At 46.8% G+C, this 16,702-nt stretch overlaps 1 protein-coding gene across 5 annotated transcripts in view; it reads right to left on the bottom strand.

Annotated features, from left to right (window-relative positions):
- The window catches only part of FER (FER tyrosine kinase), a 634,526-nt gene that overhangs the window by 297,770 nt on the left and 320,054 nt on the right, over positions 1-16,702 (bottom strand). For all 5 annotated transcript variants that reach the window (XM_063964096.1, XM_063964094.1, XM_063964097.1 and 2 more), the window contains one exon: positions 260-463. In XM_063964096.1, the coding sequence (XP_063820166.1) occupies positions 260-463 (204 nt within the window). The remainder of the gene's footprint in view (positions 1-259; positions 464-16,702) is intronic.

Genomic DNA, 16,702 nt, shown 5'->3' with positions numbered 1-16,702 from the left:
TCATTAATAACTGGTGGCATTAGGGAGTAGAAGTCAATGTGAATCTGTAAAACACAGTAGGCAGATATGGGTCTACAAAGTATTACATGGAAAATATCGATCACGATAAAAAGGTAATTTGTGAGGACTTCTGCCCTGAAAAATGGCACACAGTGGTTTACTTTAAATCTGTTGAAAATAATTGGTATTCACAAATGAATGTCTGCATGAAATTTACATGGCCAACATATATATAAAAAGAATGTTTTCATAGACGTACATCAGCATACTGAATGATAAAATGCCTCCGTTGTGTATCTGAAAACACAGAAAGGACATATTCACCCGGTTTCCCATGGCTCTCTCGCACCAAGAAGTCTCCCTGCTGTTTCAACAGTTCTTGTGCTTCGACTCTTGGGATTGCACCATGGTACCAGTCTTGTTCTGACAAAGGTTTCTCACTGGTTGAAATCACATCAAACACCTGAATAAAATAAAGAATAAGGGACCTTAAAACAAAGCCAAACTTGAGACTTATTTTTCAGAATTGTACTCTTCATTTACATTTGTTCATCAAATCTTCTATTGCTTTGCTTGATAAGGCTCGCCGCTAATGAATAAAACACTTTAAACAAGTTTTTCTTCCTTTTAACTTGTAACTTAAGTATATAAAACTACAAGTTTTTGTCATAATGGCTTTGATGTAGAACATTATTCATTTTGCGCTCTATGGGGGTCATTCAGACCCAATCGGACGCTGCCTTTTTTGCAGCCGTGTGATCGGGTCTGAACAGCGCATGCGTGTGGAACGCAATACGCAGGCGCGTCGCTGGACAGCGACGGATTCTACTAAAAAAACGATCGCAGCGGTGACCGCAAGAAGAATGACAGGAAGAAGGCGTTCGTGGGCGGCAACTCACCATTTTCAGGGAGTGTCCAGGAAAAAGCAGGCGAGCCCGGCCGTTTCCAGGGAGGGTTCCTGACATCAGCTCCATCCAGGATCATCACAGCGGCTGAGTAAATCCTGAGCTGTGCAGAGACTGCACAAACTTTGGTTTATGCAGCTCTCTGCACAAGTGTTCGTACCTCTGCACAGCGATTACCCCCTTCCCTGTAGGTGGTGACTACCTGATCGCTGCGTGCGATCAGGTCTGAATCACCCCCTATATTGGAATTATATTGTGTGTGTACTGGCACAGCAGCCTGCACATATTGGTTCACACATATAAAATGCGGGATTTTATAGAGAAGAATTCCATTTTATAGAAATGGAAGCTGCAACTCATTTTGAAATACCAAAACTTGTCACCAATTTGAGATTTATTATGAAAAGGACAACAGGGGGAATGAGATGTGCAAACAGCATTGTTAGTTCCTAACACAGGGGGAATGAGATGTGCAAAAAGCAATGTTAGTTCCTAACACAGGGGGAATGAGATGTGCAAACAGCAATGTTACTTCCTAACACAGGGGGAATGAGATGTGCAAACAGCAATGTTACTTCCTAACACAGGGGGAATGAGATGTGCAAACAGCATTGTTAGTTCCTAACACAGGGGGAATGAGATGTGCAAAAAGCAATGTTAGTTCCTACAACAGGGGGAATGAGATGTGCAAACAGCAATGTTACTTCCTAACACAGGGGGAATGAGATGTGCAAAAAGCAATGTTAGTTCCTACAACAGGGGGAATGAGATGTGCAAACAGCAATGTTACTTCCTAACACAGGGGGAATGAGATGTGCAAACAGCAATGTTACTTCCTAACACAGGGGGAATGAGATGTGCAAACAGCAATGTTACTTCCTAACACAGGGGGAATGAGATGTGCAAACAGCAATGTTACTTCCTAACACAGGGGGAATGAGATGTGCAAACAGCAATGTTACTTCCTAACACAGGGGGAATGAGATGTGCAAACAGCAATGTTACTTCCTAACACAGGGGGAATGAGATGTGCAAACAGCAATGTTACTTCCTAACACAGGGGGAATGAGATGTGCAAACAGCAATGTTACTTCCTAACACAGGGGGAATGAGATGTGCAAACAGCAATGTTACTTCCTAACACAGGGGGAATGAGATGTGCAAACAGCAATGTTACTTCCTAACACAGGGGGAATGAGATGTGCAAACAGCAATGTTACTTCCTAACACAGGGGGAATGAGATGTGCAAACAGCAATGTTACTTCCTAACACAGGGGGAATGAGATGTGCAAACAGCAATGTTACTTCCTAACACAGGGGGAATGAGATGTGCAAACAGCAATGTTACTTCCTAACACAGGGGGAATGAGATGTGCAAACAGCAATGTTACTTCCTAACACAGGGGGAATGAGATGTGCAAACAGCAATGTTACTTCCTAACACAGGGGGAATGAGATGTGCAAACAGCAATGTTACTTCCTAACACAGGGGGAATGAGATGTGCAAACAGCAATGTTACTTCCTAACACAGGGGGAATGAGATGTGCAAACAGCAATGTTACTTCCTAACACAGGGGGAATGAGATGTGCAAACAGCAATGTTACTTCCTAACACAGGGGGAATGAGATGTGCAAACAGCAATGTTACTTCCTAACACAGGGGGAATGAGATGTGCAAACAGCAATGTTACTTCCTAACACAGGGGGAATGAGATGTGCAAACAGCAATGCAAGTTTCCAATACAAGAACATACTGAATGCGTTTGCTTACACTAACAGTTGTCAGGTGTTGGGGAGTAAAACTTAATTTGTGTTAGTACTTTTACAAACAAGAATTACTGGTATTAGGTAATTAGGCTGCTTCTTACAGATCTCACGGTAGCAGATATGTATTGTTGATGGTAGCTATATTTAGATGTAGAAGCCAACCCGGGAAATTTTGAGTAATAAGAACTTGAATTTTGATAATCTGTAAATAATATTCTGTATTTTGTTGTAGGAAGTCTAACTCTACAGTGGGAAGAAAAAAATAAAATCAATAGACCAAAGTTTAACTAGACAACAGAAGATCCCAGCAGCCTCTGAGGTCACTTTTGGCATCAATGAGACTAAAGAAAAAGGAGGCTCATGGACTCTCATTACTTTAATCCAACTGAACGTATTACAAAATGGAGTAATGATCAGATATTTTGACAATGGACTATACATTTTCAATAAAAGGAAATATGGTATGATCCAGAGCACTAAAAAATTCTAAGTGGATTCTGAACACAAGCAGGACCCCCTTACCACTATGTCTGTCATTTATAACCCAGTCCCATTTTATTACTGATTTCTTCCCAACTGTAAAGTGTAACAGAACATGGACAACACATTGATTTGGAAAAACAGACATATTTAAACAGAATAAAGTAAAAACAGGTTGTATTTATTTATTGCTAGTCCAAAAAAAAAAGGTCTATTTTCATTGCTGCTACATGCTTAATTTTTTTTTAATGTATCACTTAATCTTAAATGTTATTTTTTCAGTAATAATTAACCATTTATGTTAGATTGCTCAGTATTATTCTCACATTCTATTCAAGTCTGTGGAGGAGATCAATGGCGGCCTGTACAAAACAGACAACTGAAGCTCCTTCCACATATTTAGAACTAAAAGGCAAAAATCAAAGAATGTTGTTAATGGATGTACTTTGCCATCAGTGGTCCAGTACGATAATGAATCATCCCAACCAGTCAGACACTGAATGCTTGTTTACAGAAGCATCATCCTCCTAACAATGAAATTTGCTGCAGAAGAGTAAAAATAGGATTTTGGTACTTACCAGGTAAATCCTTTTCTTTGAATCCATAGGGGGCACTGGAGTACTCTTGGGATATGGACGGCTTCCACCGGAAGAAGGCACTGAATAAATTAATTTTGAGACTACTCCTCCCCTCCATATCCTGCAGCACTTCAGTGTTTTTTACTGAGCCGAACAGGATCGATAGAGAGATTGACAAAAGGAGAATTACATATAGTCTCACAGACAACAATAAAGTTGACACAACGTAACAGACAACTAAACAGTTGACACCATAACTGATTAACCCTTGTTAAATTTAAACCAGTCGTGAAAGTGTGTTACCATAAGAACCACTGGACTCCTAAAACAGGTAAACTGCTCTGGGTGGGCGTCCAGTGCCCCCTATGGATTCAAAGAAAAGGATTTACCTGGTAAGTACCAAAATCCTATTTTCTTTTTCATCCACTAGGGGTCACTGGAGTACTCTTGGGATGTACCAAAGTCTCCTCCGTGGCGGGAGAGCTGTTTGGCACTTGTAACACTAAACGGCCAAAGCTAGATGCTGATGCCGCGAACGTATCAAACTTGTAAAAGCGCACAAACGTGTGCACTGACGACCAAGTAGCCGCACGGCAAAGCTGTGTCGTAGAAGCCCCACGACTCGCTGCCCATGACGTCCCCACAGAACGTGTGGAATGAGCTGTTACTGAAGTAGGTGGCTGTAACTTAGCATAAAGGTAAGCCTGACGTATAGTCAGTTTGATCCATCTGGATAAGGTCTGCTTAGAGGCTGGCCAACCCCTCTTAGCTGCGTCATAGAGAACAAACAACGTATCTGTCTTACGCACAGTAGACGTTCGGGAAACATAGATGCGCAATGCGCGAACCACATCCAACGTTCCAGAATCTCCTGTTAACACAGGAACTACTATTGGTTGATTGATGTGAAAAGACGACACTACCTTTGGTAGAAAAACGGGATTCGTCCGAAGTTCCGCTCTGTCATCATGAAAAATTAAATACGGTGACTTGCATGACAAGGCACCCAAATCTGAAACACGCTTAGCCGAAGCTAAGGCTAAAAGAAAAATCGTTTTCCAAGTGAGAAATTTAATATCCACTTGTTGTAAGGGTTCAAAGTAATCGGACTGTAAGAAATCTAAAACCAGATTCAAGTCCCATGGTGCTGTAGGTGGAATGAAAGGAGGCTGTATCCTCTTTACACCCTGTAGAAACGTATGTATTGACTGCAACGAGGCCAATTTCTTTTGAAAATAAATTGACAACGCAGATACCTGCACCTTTAGTGTGGAAAGACGTAGTCCTCCATCTAACCCCATTTGTAAAAATAACAAAAGACGGGATAATTTAAAAGACGATGTCGGAAATTTCCGAGCTTCACACCAACCTATATAAGTACGCCAAATTCTATAATAATGAGCTGCTGTAACCGGCTTCCTAGCTCGTACCATGGTTGGTATAACAGACTCAGGAATGCCCTCTTTCCTTAAGATGGCCTTTTCAACAGCCACCCCGTCAAACGCAGCCGCGCTAAATCGGGGTAAAGGAACGGACCCTGTTGTAACAGGTCCGGACGTAGTGGGAGTGGCCACGGATCGTCTGCGAGTAACCCGAGGAGATCCGAGAACCAAGCCCTCCGAGGCCAATGAGGCGCTATTAGAATGACTGTGACGAACCCTCTCTTGATCCGTTTTAGCACCAACGGGAGCAGCGGAAACGGTGGAAACAGATACACAAGGCTGTATGGCCACGTGGCTGTGAGAGCATCCACCGCCACTGCCCCTGGATCTCTTGTTCTGGACACATATCTTGACACCTGATGATTGTGGCGGGATGCCATTAGATCCACCTGAGGGTAACCCCACTTCTGGATCAACATCTGAAATACTTCTGGATTTAATGCCCACTCTCCTGGATGAAAATCCCGACGACTGAGAAAATCTGCCTCCCAGTTGTCCACTCCAGGAATGAACACTGCCGATAATATCACCTGGTGATATTCGGCCCATCTGAGGATCCGAGCTACTTCCCGCATAGCCATGCGGCTTCTCGTTCCTCCTTGTTTGTTTATGTATGCGACTGCCGTCGCGTTGTCTGACTGCACCTGAACAGTCTGAAAACGAAACATGTACACCGCTTGTCTTAGAGCATTGTAAATCGCCCTGAGTTCCAGAACATTTATGGATAGCGATCTTTCGTGATCCGCCCAGAGGCCCTGGAGCCGATAACTCTGAACTACAGCTCCCCAACCTCTGAGACTTGCGTCTGTTGTCAGAATTATCCAATTCGCGACGCCGAATCGTCTCCCTGCAGATAGATTGTGTATTTTTAACCACCAGAGAAGAGACACCCTGACTTGTGGTGACAACCTCACCCTGTGGTGCAGCTGCAGATGTGATCCCGACCACTGTGCTAACACCTCCAGTTGAAACGGACGTGAGTGAAATCTTCCGAACTGAAGTGCTTCGAAAGCCGCCACCATTGTGCCTAAAAGGCGAATGCACAAATGTACTGAGACTGTGCGTGGCTTGAGCACTAATTGCACCAGATGACGAATGCCCTGTACTTTCTGTTGTGGCAGGAAAACCCTTTGTTTTACTGTATCGAGAATCATCCCTAGGAATTGAAGTCGTTGACACGGAATTAGATGTGATTTCTTTAAACTGACTATCCAACCGTGCTGAACTAGTACATTGTACGTTAGTAAGGCATGTTGGAGAAGCAATTGTTGAGACGGAGCCTTTATGAGTAGATCGTCTAAATACGGAACAATTATTACCCCTAGGGACCTGAGATGAGCTGTCATCACGGACATTACCTTGGTGAATACCCGAGGCGCTGATGAGAGGCCAAACGGTAGAGCCTGAAATTGGTAATGGTCTCGCCTTATCGCAAACCTTAAGAAACTCTGGTGAGGTGGCCAGATCGGAATGTGCAAATACGCATCCTTGAGATCTAGTGCAATCATGAATTCCTGTGGCTCTAACCCTGCAATTACTGACCTGAGAGATTCCATCTTGAATCTGTGGTAAGTGATGTAATGATTGAGACCTTTTAGGTTCAATATTGGCCTGACTGAGCCATCTGGTTTTGGTACCAGAAACAGACTGGAATAATAACCCTGCCCCTGTTCCTGCACAGGGACCGGAATTATCACTGCAGCATTCAGCAGAGACTGAATGGCAACCTGCAGAACTGCTTTCTTGTCGTCCGACACAGGCAGTCCTGTCGTGAAAAATCTTCCTGTCGGAAGATAATCGAACTCTATTTTGTAACCCTCTAATATTAAATTGCGGATCCACCCATCTGTGGACGTCTGCAGCCACGCCCCCTGAAAGCTCTGAAGGCGTGCTCCCACAATTGGAGATCCGAGATGGGCTGGGAGCCCGTCATGCCACTGGTTTGTTAGTGGTCTTGGTGTCTTGACGACGTGCATTGGATTGTCGGGCACTACGTCCCCGACCTCTTCTGCCCGGCGTGACTGCTCCTCCCTGCCCACGAAAGGGCTGAGTTCTAAAGGATTTGAACGCCGGACCAGAATATTTCCGTTTAGGTATAGTTGTAGGCGATGGAAGAAAAACAGACTTCCCTCCAGTAGCCTCAGAAATCCATTTGTCCAATTCAGGACCAAAAAGTTTCTCGCCATCATAAGGCAATGCCTCTATACCTTTTTTAACCTCCGTCTCCGCCTGCCACGAACGCAGCCAAAGTGCTCGTCGTACTGTGACTAGCGATGAGGACAGGCGAGAAGTAAGCTGACAGACGTCAGTAGAAGCTGTACATAGATATTCAGCAGCTTCCCAGATTTGATCCGCGAGAAGTATAAGATGATCCTCTTGCAGAGCCGATTTGAGCTCTTTTATCCATACCATTAAAGCTTTAGTAACCCAAATGCCAACCAACCCAGGTCTTAACAGCACTCCAGTTGCTGTATACATGGACCTTAGCATAGCCTCTATTTTACGATCTGCAGGGTCTTTAAGCGTAGTAGCAGTTGGTACTGGTATGGTTAACTTCCTCGTAAGTTTAGATACGGATGAATCCACCAATGGTGGGTTCTCCCATGTAGCTGTCATGGCCTCTGGAAACGGGTAACTCGATTTAAATCTACGAGGAATAGAAAACCGTTTGTCCGGATTTTTCCGTGACTCCAGTAACATTTTATTAAGAGATTCCGAGATAGGGAAACACATCGGAGATCTCTGTCGTTTAGTAAAGACTACTTCATCATTCGTCAGTGGCTCCTCAGTTTCCGTAAACTCCAGCGACTGACGAACTGCTCTGATGAGATTGTCAATACCTGGGCTGTCAAAGTCGTCACCTTCTGACTGTTGTTCTATTTCGCCCTCCTCATACTCCTGTTCAGTGAGATCTAGTATCCCAGAGACAGGAAAATTAGTAGGAAAAGGAAACTTATCTTTTCCACTCAAGGTGGACTTATGACCAGTTTGAGACTCCCCAGGTAACTCAAATGGTCTCATCTTAAACTCAGATCTTGCCGCCTCTCTTTCTTCACGAGAGGCGGCCAGCTCTGATTGTAAACCAACTAATACATCTGCAAGTAAAGCCCATGGAGGGTCCTGAGATGCTGGCTTTACTTCTGGAATGGAAATCGTATTTATGGCTGTATTAACAACACATGCTGTACATGTGGTGGATCCATCAGGCAACACACTCTTACAGACATGACATGACAAATGTTTCTTAGATTTTGCTGGTGTCTTACTCATTATGAAGACAGACAATACAAACTCCACACAGACAGACTGCACGACTCAGTAATAACACCAAAGTTCCTGGTATATATCTAGGCAAGTGCAGTGCCTGCCAGCAATACGAAAACTGACCCCAAAATTCCCCTAGTACCACTCTTAGCCGAGATGTAAAATAGGAAACCTGGAACAGACAGGAGAACATTAAACATACTAAGCACCAAGTCTTTCCTAAAAGCTTGACACTGCCAAATACTGTTAAAGTCTCCCCCCACTCCCACGACCTCCGTGTACAGCACCGGGTCTGGGCCTGTGGAAGTTTTGCAAAGGGCCGTGTGAGCGGCCTGTCCTGTAGACCCCGGACAACGGAACTCCTCGGCTGCTGCGGGCGGATGGCGGAAGCAGAGAGCGTGCTGCATAGAGCCGTGGAGCGGCCTATGCACACGTGCTCCCGCCCGCCACACACAGCATAGCGGCGTGTCTGTGTAGCCAAGCAGCGCTGCTGCTGCGCAGGGAACAGCGGTCTCTTAGGATGCTGGGAGCCGGAGAGTGAGAGCGCGCCGCATGGACCGTGAAGCGGCCCATGTACACGCGCTCCGGGCAGCGGTGAGTACCCAACAATCCCCAACAGTGGAGCGGCAGCAAGCGCTGACCGCCCCAACCCAACATACCTGGACCGTGACAAAAGTCTATGACGGGGCTTTCATCCAAGCTCCGTCCAGCTTTCCTGCAGGCAGCCTGCAAGTGGAGTGAGGGAGCTCTTTACAGAGAGGTCCGACACTCACGGCTACTCAGCCGCTTCCACTGTCCCTGACCCACGCCTGTTAGAAGGGGGGAAAGGACGTGGAAATTGAAGAAAAAAAAAACTTAGAAAAAATTCCAATACTTTGTAGACGAGCTCCACTATGCCTTCTAACTGTGTCGAGCACAGAAAAAACACTGAAGTGCTGCAGGATATGGAGGGGAGGAGTAGTCTCAAAATTAATTTATTCAGTGCCTTCTTCCGGTGGAAGCCGTCCATATCCCAAGAGTACTCCAGTGACCCCTAGTGGATGAAAAAGAAAGAATAGTGGACATACTTAATAAAACACAAACACTCCAGGAGGAACGCAGTCAGCATCCCGGCGCTCAGGTTTCCGAAGCCGGAATCCCAACACCACTCGGAATTCTGGCACTGGAACACTGGCATCTCGAAGGTTACTATCAGGGGGACGGTTAGAGTTAAGGCCTGTGGGGGTAGGCACTAGAGACAGGGTTAGCCGTAGCCACTACCCACCAAGTCTTAGCCCTAGACACCATCCCCAGTGACATAGTCCTAGCCCCACCCCACTATCATAGCCCTAGCCACCACCCAAGACGAGTTAGGGTAGGGGACAGGGGGAAGATAAAATAATTACCCCGTCCCCTGCTGGCATTCAAATTGTCAGGATGCTGGTGTCGGTCATGTGACCGCCGGCATACCGACCACCGGGATTCTCTACCAAATGGGATGAGTTATGCCAGGTGTTTTATTCCGCTCAATAATAAATAGCTATTGCTAAATATTAATTTCAAATAGATTCCTTTTCTATTTAATCTAAAAATACATGTAATAATAAGATTTTACTTACCGGTAAATCTATTTCTCGTAGTCCGTAGAGGATGCTGGGACTCCGTAAGGACCATGGGGAATAGACGGGCTCCGCAGGAGATAGGGCACTTTAAGAAAGCTTTGGACTCTGGGTGTGCACTGGCTCCTCCCTCTATGCCCCTCCTCCAGACCTCAGTTAGGGAAACTGTGCCCAGAGGAGATGGACAGTACGAGGAAGGATTTTTGGAAATCTAAGGGCGAGATCCATACCAGCCACACCAATCACACCGTATAACTTGTGATACACTACCCAGTCAACAGTATGAACAACAACATAGCCTCGGTTAAACCGATAAACTATAACATAACCCATATGTAAGCAACAACTATATACAAGTCTTGCAGAAGAAGTCCGCACTTGGGACGGGCGCCCAGCATCCTCTACGGACTACGAGAAATAGATTTACCGGTAAGTAAAATCTTATTTTCTCTAACGTCCTTGAGGATGCTGGGACTCCGTAAGGACCATGGGGATTATACCAAAGTTCCCAAACGGGCGGGAGAGTGCGGATGACTCTGCAGCACCGATTGAGCAAACATGAGGTCCTCCTCAGCCAGGGTATCAAACTTGTAGAACTTTGCAAAGGTGTTTGAACCCGACCAAGTAGCAGCTCGGCACAATTGCAATGCCGAGACCACTCGGGCAGCCGCCCAAGAAGAGCCCACTTTCCTAGTGGAATGGGCCTTAACCGATTTAGGCAATGGCAAACCTGCCGTAGAATGCGCCTGCTGAATCGTATAATAGATCCAGCGAGCAATAGTCTGCTTTGAAGCAGGAGCGCCAACCTTGTTGGCCGCATACAGAACAAACAGAGCTTCAGTCTTCTGGATTCTAGCCGTTCTGGTCACATAAATCTTCAAAGCCCTGACCACATCCAGGGACTCGGAATCCTCCAAGTCCCGTGTGGCCACAGGCACGACAATAGGTTGGTTCACATGAAAAGATGAGACCACTTTTGGCAGAAAGTGAGGACGAGTCCTCAACTCTGCCCTATCCACGTGAAAAACCAAGTATGGGCTTTTATGTGATAAAGCCGCCAATTCTGAAACACGTCTTGCCGAAGCCAATGCCAACAACATGATCACTTTCCACGTGAGGTATTTCAACTCCACAGTTTTGAGTGGTTCAAACCAAGGTGACTTGAGGAAACGTAACACCACGTTAAGATCCCAAGGCGCCACCGGAGGCACAAAGGGAGGCTGAATATGCAGCACACCCTTCACAAGTGTCTGTACTTCAGGAAGAGAGGCTAATTCTCTTTGAAAGAAAATGGATAAGGCCGAAATTTGGACCTTTATGGACCCTAATTTTAGGCCCAAAGTCACTCCTGTTTGAAGTAAGTGAAGTAGACGGCCCAAATGGAACTCCTCCGTAGGAGCAGCTCTGGCCTCACACCAAGAAACATATTTTCGCCATATACGGTGATAATGTTTTAACGTCACGTCTTTCCTAGCCTTGATCAGGGTAGGAATGACCTCCTCCGGAATCCCTTTTTCCGCTAGGATCCGGCGTTCAACCGCCATGCCGTCAAACGCAGTTGCAGTAAGTCTTGGAACATACAGGGCCCCTGCCACAGCAGGTCCTGCCTTAGAGTAAGAGGCCACGGATCTTCTGTGAGCAACTCTAGCAGCTCCGGATACCAAGTCCTCCGTGGCCAATCTGGAACAATGAGAATTGTTCTGACCCTGCTTATTCTTATTATTCTCAACACTTTGGGTATGAGAGGAAGAGGAGGAAACACATAGACCGATCTGAACACCTAAGGTGTCACCAGAGCGTCTACCGCTACCGCCTGAGGGTCCCTTGACCTGGCGCAATACCGCTTTAGCTTTTTGTTGAGACGGGATGCCATCTATTTGAGGCAGTCCCCACCGACCCGTGATCTGTGCGAAGACTTCTTGATGAAGTCCCCACTCTCCCGGATGCAGGTCGTACCTGCTGAGGAAGTCCGCCTCCCAGTTGTCCACCCCCCGGTATGAACACTGCTGATAGCGCGCTTACATGGCCTTCCGCCCAGCGTAGAATCCTGGTCGCTTCTGCCATGGCCACTCTGCTCCTCGTTCCGCCTTGGCGGTTTATATGAGCCACTGCCGTGACATTGTCTGACTGAATCAGAACCAGTTTTTCCCGAAGCAATTCCTCTGCTTGACGTAGGGCGTTGTATATGGCCCTCAACTCCAGGACGTTGATGTGGAGACAAGTCTCTGGATTTGACCAGAGACCTTGAAAATTTCTTCCCAGTGTGACTGCTCCCCAGCCTCGGAGGCTTGCGTCCGTGGTCACCAGGACCCAGTCCTGAATGCCGAACCTGCGACCCTCTAGTAGGTGAGCACTGTGCAACCACCACAGGAGAGACACCCTGGTCCTGGGAGACAGGGTGATCCTTCGATGCATTTGTAAATGGGACCCGGACCACTTGTCCAAGAGGTCCCGCTGAAAAGTCCTCGCATGGAACCTGCCGAAAGGGATGGCCTCGTATGAAGCCACCATCTTCCCCAGGACCCGCGTGCAATGATGCACTGAAACCTGTTTTGGTTTTAATAGGTTCCTGACCAGGGCTATGAGCTCCTGAACCTTTTGGACCGGAAGAAAAGCCTTTTACTGGTCTGTGTCTAGAATCAGGCCCACAAAAGTTAGACGCGTTGTAGGGACTAGCTGGGACTTCGGTATATTGAGAATCCAGCCGTGTAACTGCAACGTCTTCATGGAGAGAGACACGCTGTCCAGCAACTTCTCCCGAGAGCTCGCCTTTATGAGGAGATCGTCCAAGTATGGGATAATTGTGACCCCCTGCCTGCGCAGGAGCACCATCATTTCCGCCATTACCTTGGTGAAAATTCTAGGGGCCGTGGACAGCCCAAACGGCAACGTCTGAAATTGGTAGTGACAGTCCTGCACTGCAAATCTCAGGAACGCCTGATGAGGGGGGAATACCGGAACATGAAGGTAACCATCCTTTATGTCCAGGGACACCATCCAATCCCCCCCTCCAGGCTGGCGATGACCGCCCTGAGTGATTCCATTTTGAACTTGAACCTCTTCAAGTACAGGTTCAGGGATTTTAGGTTTAAAATGGGTCTGACCAAACCGTCCGGTTTCGGGACCACAAACAAGGTTGAGTAATATCACTCTCCTTGCTGGAGATGAGGAACTGTGACAATCACCTGTTGAATATACAATTTTTGGATTGCTGCCAACACTAGCTCCCTCTCTTCCGGGGAAGCCGGCAGAGCCGATTTGAAAAACCGGCGAGGAGGCAAGTCTTCGAATTCCAGCCTGTATCCTTGAGAAACAATCTCTAATGCCCAGGGATCCACCTGCGAGTGAACCCAGATGTGGCTGAAAAACCGAAGACGAGCCCCCACTAGATATGCCTCCCCCCGGGAAGCCCCAGCGTCATGCGGTGGATTTTGCAGACGCAGGGGAGGACTTCTGCTCTTGGGAACTAGCTGTGTGCAGCTTCTTTCCCCTGCCTTTCCCTCTGGCAACAAAGGACGATCCCCGTACCTTTTTGTTTTTATTGGAACGAAAGGACTGCATTTGATAATGAGGTGCCTTTTTTGTATGCTGCGGGGGGACATAAGGTAAGAAATTCGACTTACCAGCCGTAGCAGTAGAGACAAGGTCCGAGAGGCCGTCTCCAAACAACTCCTCCCCTTTGTAAGGCAAGGACTCCATATGCCGCTTTAAATCGGCGTCTCCCGTCCACTGTCGGGTCCACAAGAGCCGCCTAGCAGAAATAGACATAGCATTTATTCTGGAGCTTAATCAACAAATGTCTCTCTGAGCATCTCTCATATACAAGGCAGCATCTCTGATATGCTCTATGGTCATTTGAATGGCATCCCTATCTAAGGTGTCAATCTCCGTAGATAAGGAATCTGCTCATGCCACAACCGCACTACAAACCCAGGCCGACACCATAACCGGTCTAACAATAGTACCTGAATGAGTGTAAATGTGCTTCATGGTCATTTCCTGCCTGCGATCAGCAGGATCCTTGAGGGAAGCCGTATCCTGAGAAGGCAGTGCCACCTTTTTGGACAAGCGTGTCAGCGCCTTGTCTACTTTAGGCGAAGATTCCCATCGTATCCTATCCGTTTGTGGAAAAGGATACGCCATAAGAATCCTTTTGGGAACTTGTGGTCTCCTAGCCGGAGATTCCCAAGCCTTTTCGCACAATTCACTCAGTTCAAATGAGGACGGAAAGGTGACTTCAGGCTTTTTCCCTTTATACATGTGTACCCTCGTGTCAGGGACAGGGGGTTCCTCAGTAATATGCAAAACCTCTTTAATGGCAATAATCATGTACCGAATACCTTTTGCCACCCTCGGCTGTAATTTTGCATCTTCATAGTCGACACTAGAGTCAGTATCCGTGTCGGTATCTGTGTCATCGATCTGGGATATGGTGCGCTTCTGAGACCCCGAAGGGCCTGGCGCCACAGGGACAGGCATGGACTGGCTACCTGACTGATCCCTAGCTTCAGCCTTGTCTAACCTTTTATGCAATAGATTGACATTTGCATTCAAGACATTCAGCATATCCACCCATTCCGGTGTCTGTGTTGCCAACGGCGACATGACATTCAAGCACTCCCCCTCCACATTAAGCGAGCCTTCCTCGACAAACATGTCGACACACGCGTACCGACACACTTCACACACACAGGGAACCTCTTTTCTGAAGACAGTATCCCCTTGAAGGCCCTTTGGTGAGACAGAGAGAGAGTATGCCAGCACACACCCCAGCGCAATGACCCTGGAGACCAACACAAAATGATTTTCCCCCAGCCGCGCTGTATAATATGTTATCCGCCAATTATGTGCCCCCCCCTCTCCTTTAAACACCCCTTCACCGTGTGTAAGCAGGGGAGAGTCCGGGGAGCTTACTCTCAGCGGTGCTGTGGAGAGAAAATGGCGCTGGTGAGTGCTGAGGGAGACGCCCCGCCCCCTCGGCGGCGGGCTTCTGTCCCGCTCAAACTTACTAAAATATGGTGGGGGCTCTTTTATATACATGCACAGTGCCCACCTGTACATGTATATTGTCTTTTGCCATAATAGAGGTGTTATATTGCTGCCCAGGGCGCCCCCCCCTGAGCCCTTACAGTGTCCGGAGTGTGTGAGGTGTATGGGAGCAATGACGCACAGCTGCAGTGCTGTGCGTTACCTCAGTGAAGCTGAAGGCTTCTGCCGCCTGACGTCTTCTGACTTCGGTTCTTCTGGCTCTTTGAGAACGGCGGCGCGGCTCTGGGGGTGGACGCCCAGTGAGAACCTGTGTTCACCCCCTCTGCAGCTAATGGTGTCCAGTAGCCGAGGAAGCAAAGCCTATCTTAGACAAGAAGGTCTGCCCCTCTCTCCTCAGTCCCTCGATGCAGGGAGCCTGTTGCCAGCAGTGCTCCCTGTAAAAAAGTAGAAAAAAATCCAAACAAAAATGCTTCTAGGCAGAGAACTCAGGAGAGCTCTCTGCAGTGCACCCATCTTGCTCTGGGCACAGTGTAAAACTGAGGTCTGGAGGAGGGGCATAGAGGGATGAGCCAGTGCACACCCAGAGTCCAAAGCTTTCTTAAAGTGCCCTATCTCCTGCGGAGCCCGTCTATTCCCCATGGTCCTTACGGAGTCCCAGCATCCTCAAGGACGTTAGAGAAAACATTTTATTTTATTCGGGAGGACATCCAGGGTTGTCAACTTAGCTTCCAACCCTATAGCTGTTACTGAATTCAAGTACTTTAAAAGACAGTAACAGTTTATATCATGCTGTAACTTTTCTTATCAGTTTTCATTTCACTGCTTTACTGCTAATTGCTGACTTCACACTGTGCACCTCTCATTCAGTGCAGCTGAAAAACAGCCCACGGGTTGCATTTCATCTACAAAAAGCCATTCTCTGCCTTTTGAACACACACAATATACTGTGCAGAGGGGCTGGGAGAAGTAAATAAACTGCATAAAACATATAATCCATCCTCTGAGCAATTTCGGTGTTATCCAGCTCTATCTCATGCGGACATGGAATCTTTTTAAGCTTAAGTTTCCGTTATTTGCATAATGTAAGGTCAAATGCACACGGAAACATGAGGAAAGAATATAAAATAATCAACAGCTAACAAATATATATGTGCTTGTGTATTAAATGTATGCATATTATATTGATATATTCATTATATTTTCACACACAAAGAACTTGTGCAGAGCAATTCCAGCAATGCACTATAGTAACGAATAGATACTAAATCATTTATGTTTAGAAGACAATTTAACCCCTTCCAACATTTTACATCTTGGCTCATTACATTCTCACTCCATCAGAGAGGATCTAGGAGGAGAATTAAGGGCCCAGATACACTACAACGATATGTCCGAGGTTGAAGTCGGAGGCAATTTCCCTTGAACTCTCCCGGGCGCTTCCCGGGAATGGATCCATACGATTCGGTACATTTTGCATGCGATATATCTTATGCAATCCCAGTCATGCCTGCGGGAACAGACATATTACGAGTGCAGCACTAACGATCCGACCCTCACGGGAACGCACATCGGATTGGAAACACCTACAACATGCCCGATTTCACCCGATATATCGGCCCAAATGCCCGAAATTGGATGAAATCAGGCATTATCATACTAGCGTATGGTGCCCTTTTC

Source organism: Pseudophryne corroboree, chromosome 1, assembly GCF_028390025.1.
Source record: "Pseudophryne corroboree isolate aPseCor3 chromosome 1, aPseCor3.hap2, whole genome shotgun sequence".
In the NCBI taxonomy this organism is placed as follows: domain Eukaryota; kingdom Metazoa; phylum Chordata; class Amphibia; order Anura; family Myobatrachidae; genus Pseudophryne; species Pseudophryne corroboree.
Note: the sequence above shows the minus strand (reverse complement) of the source record. Positions and strands in the feature narration are given on the sequence as shown.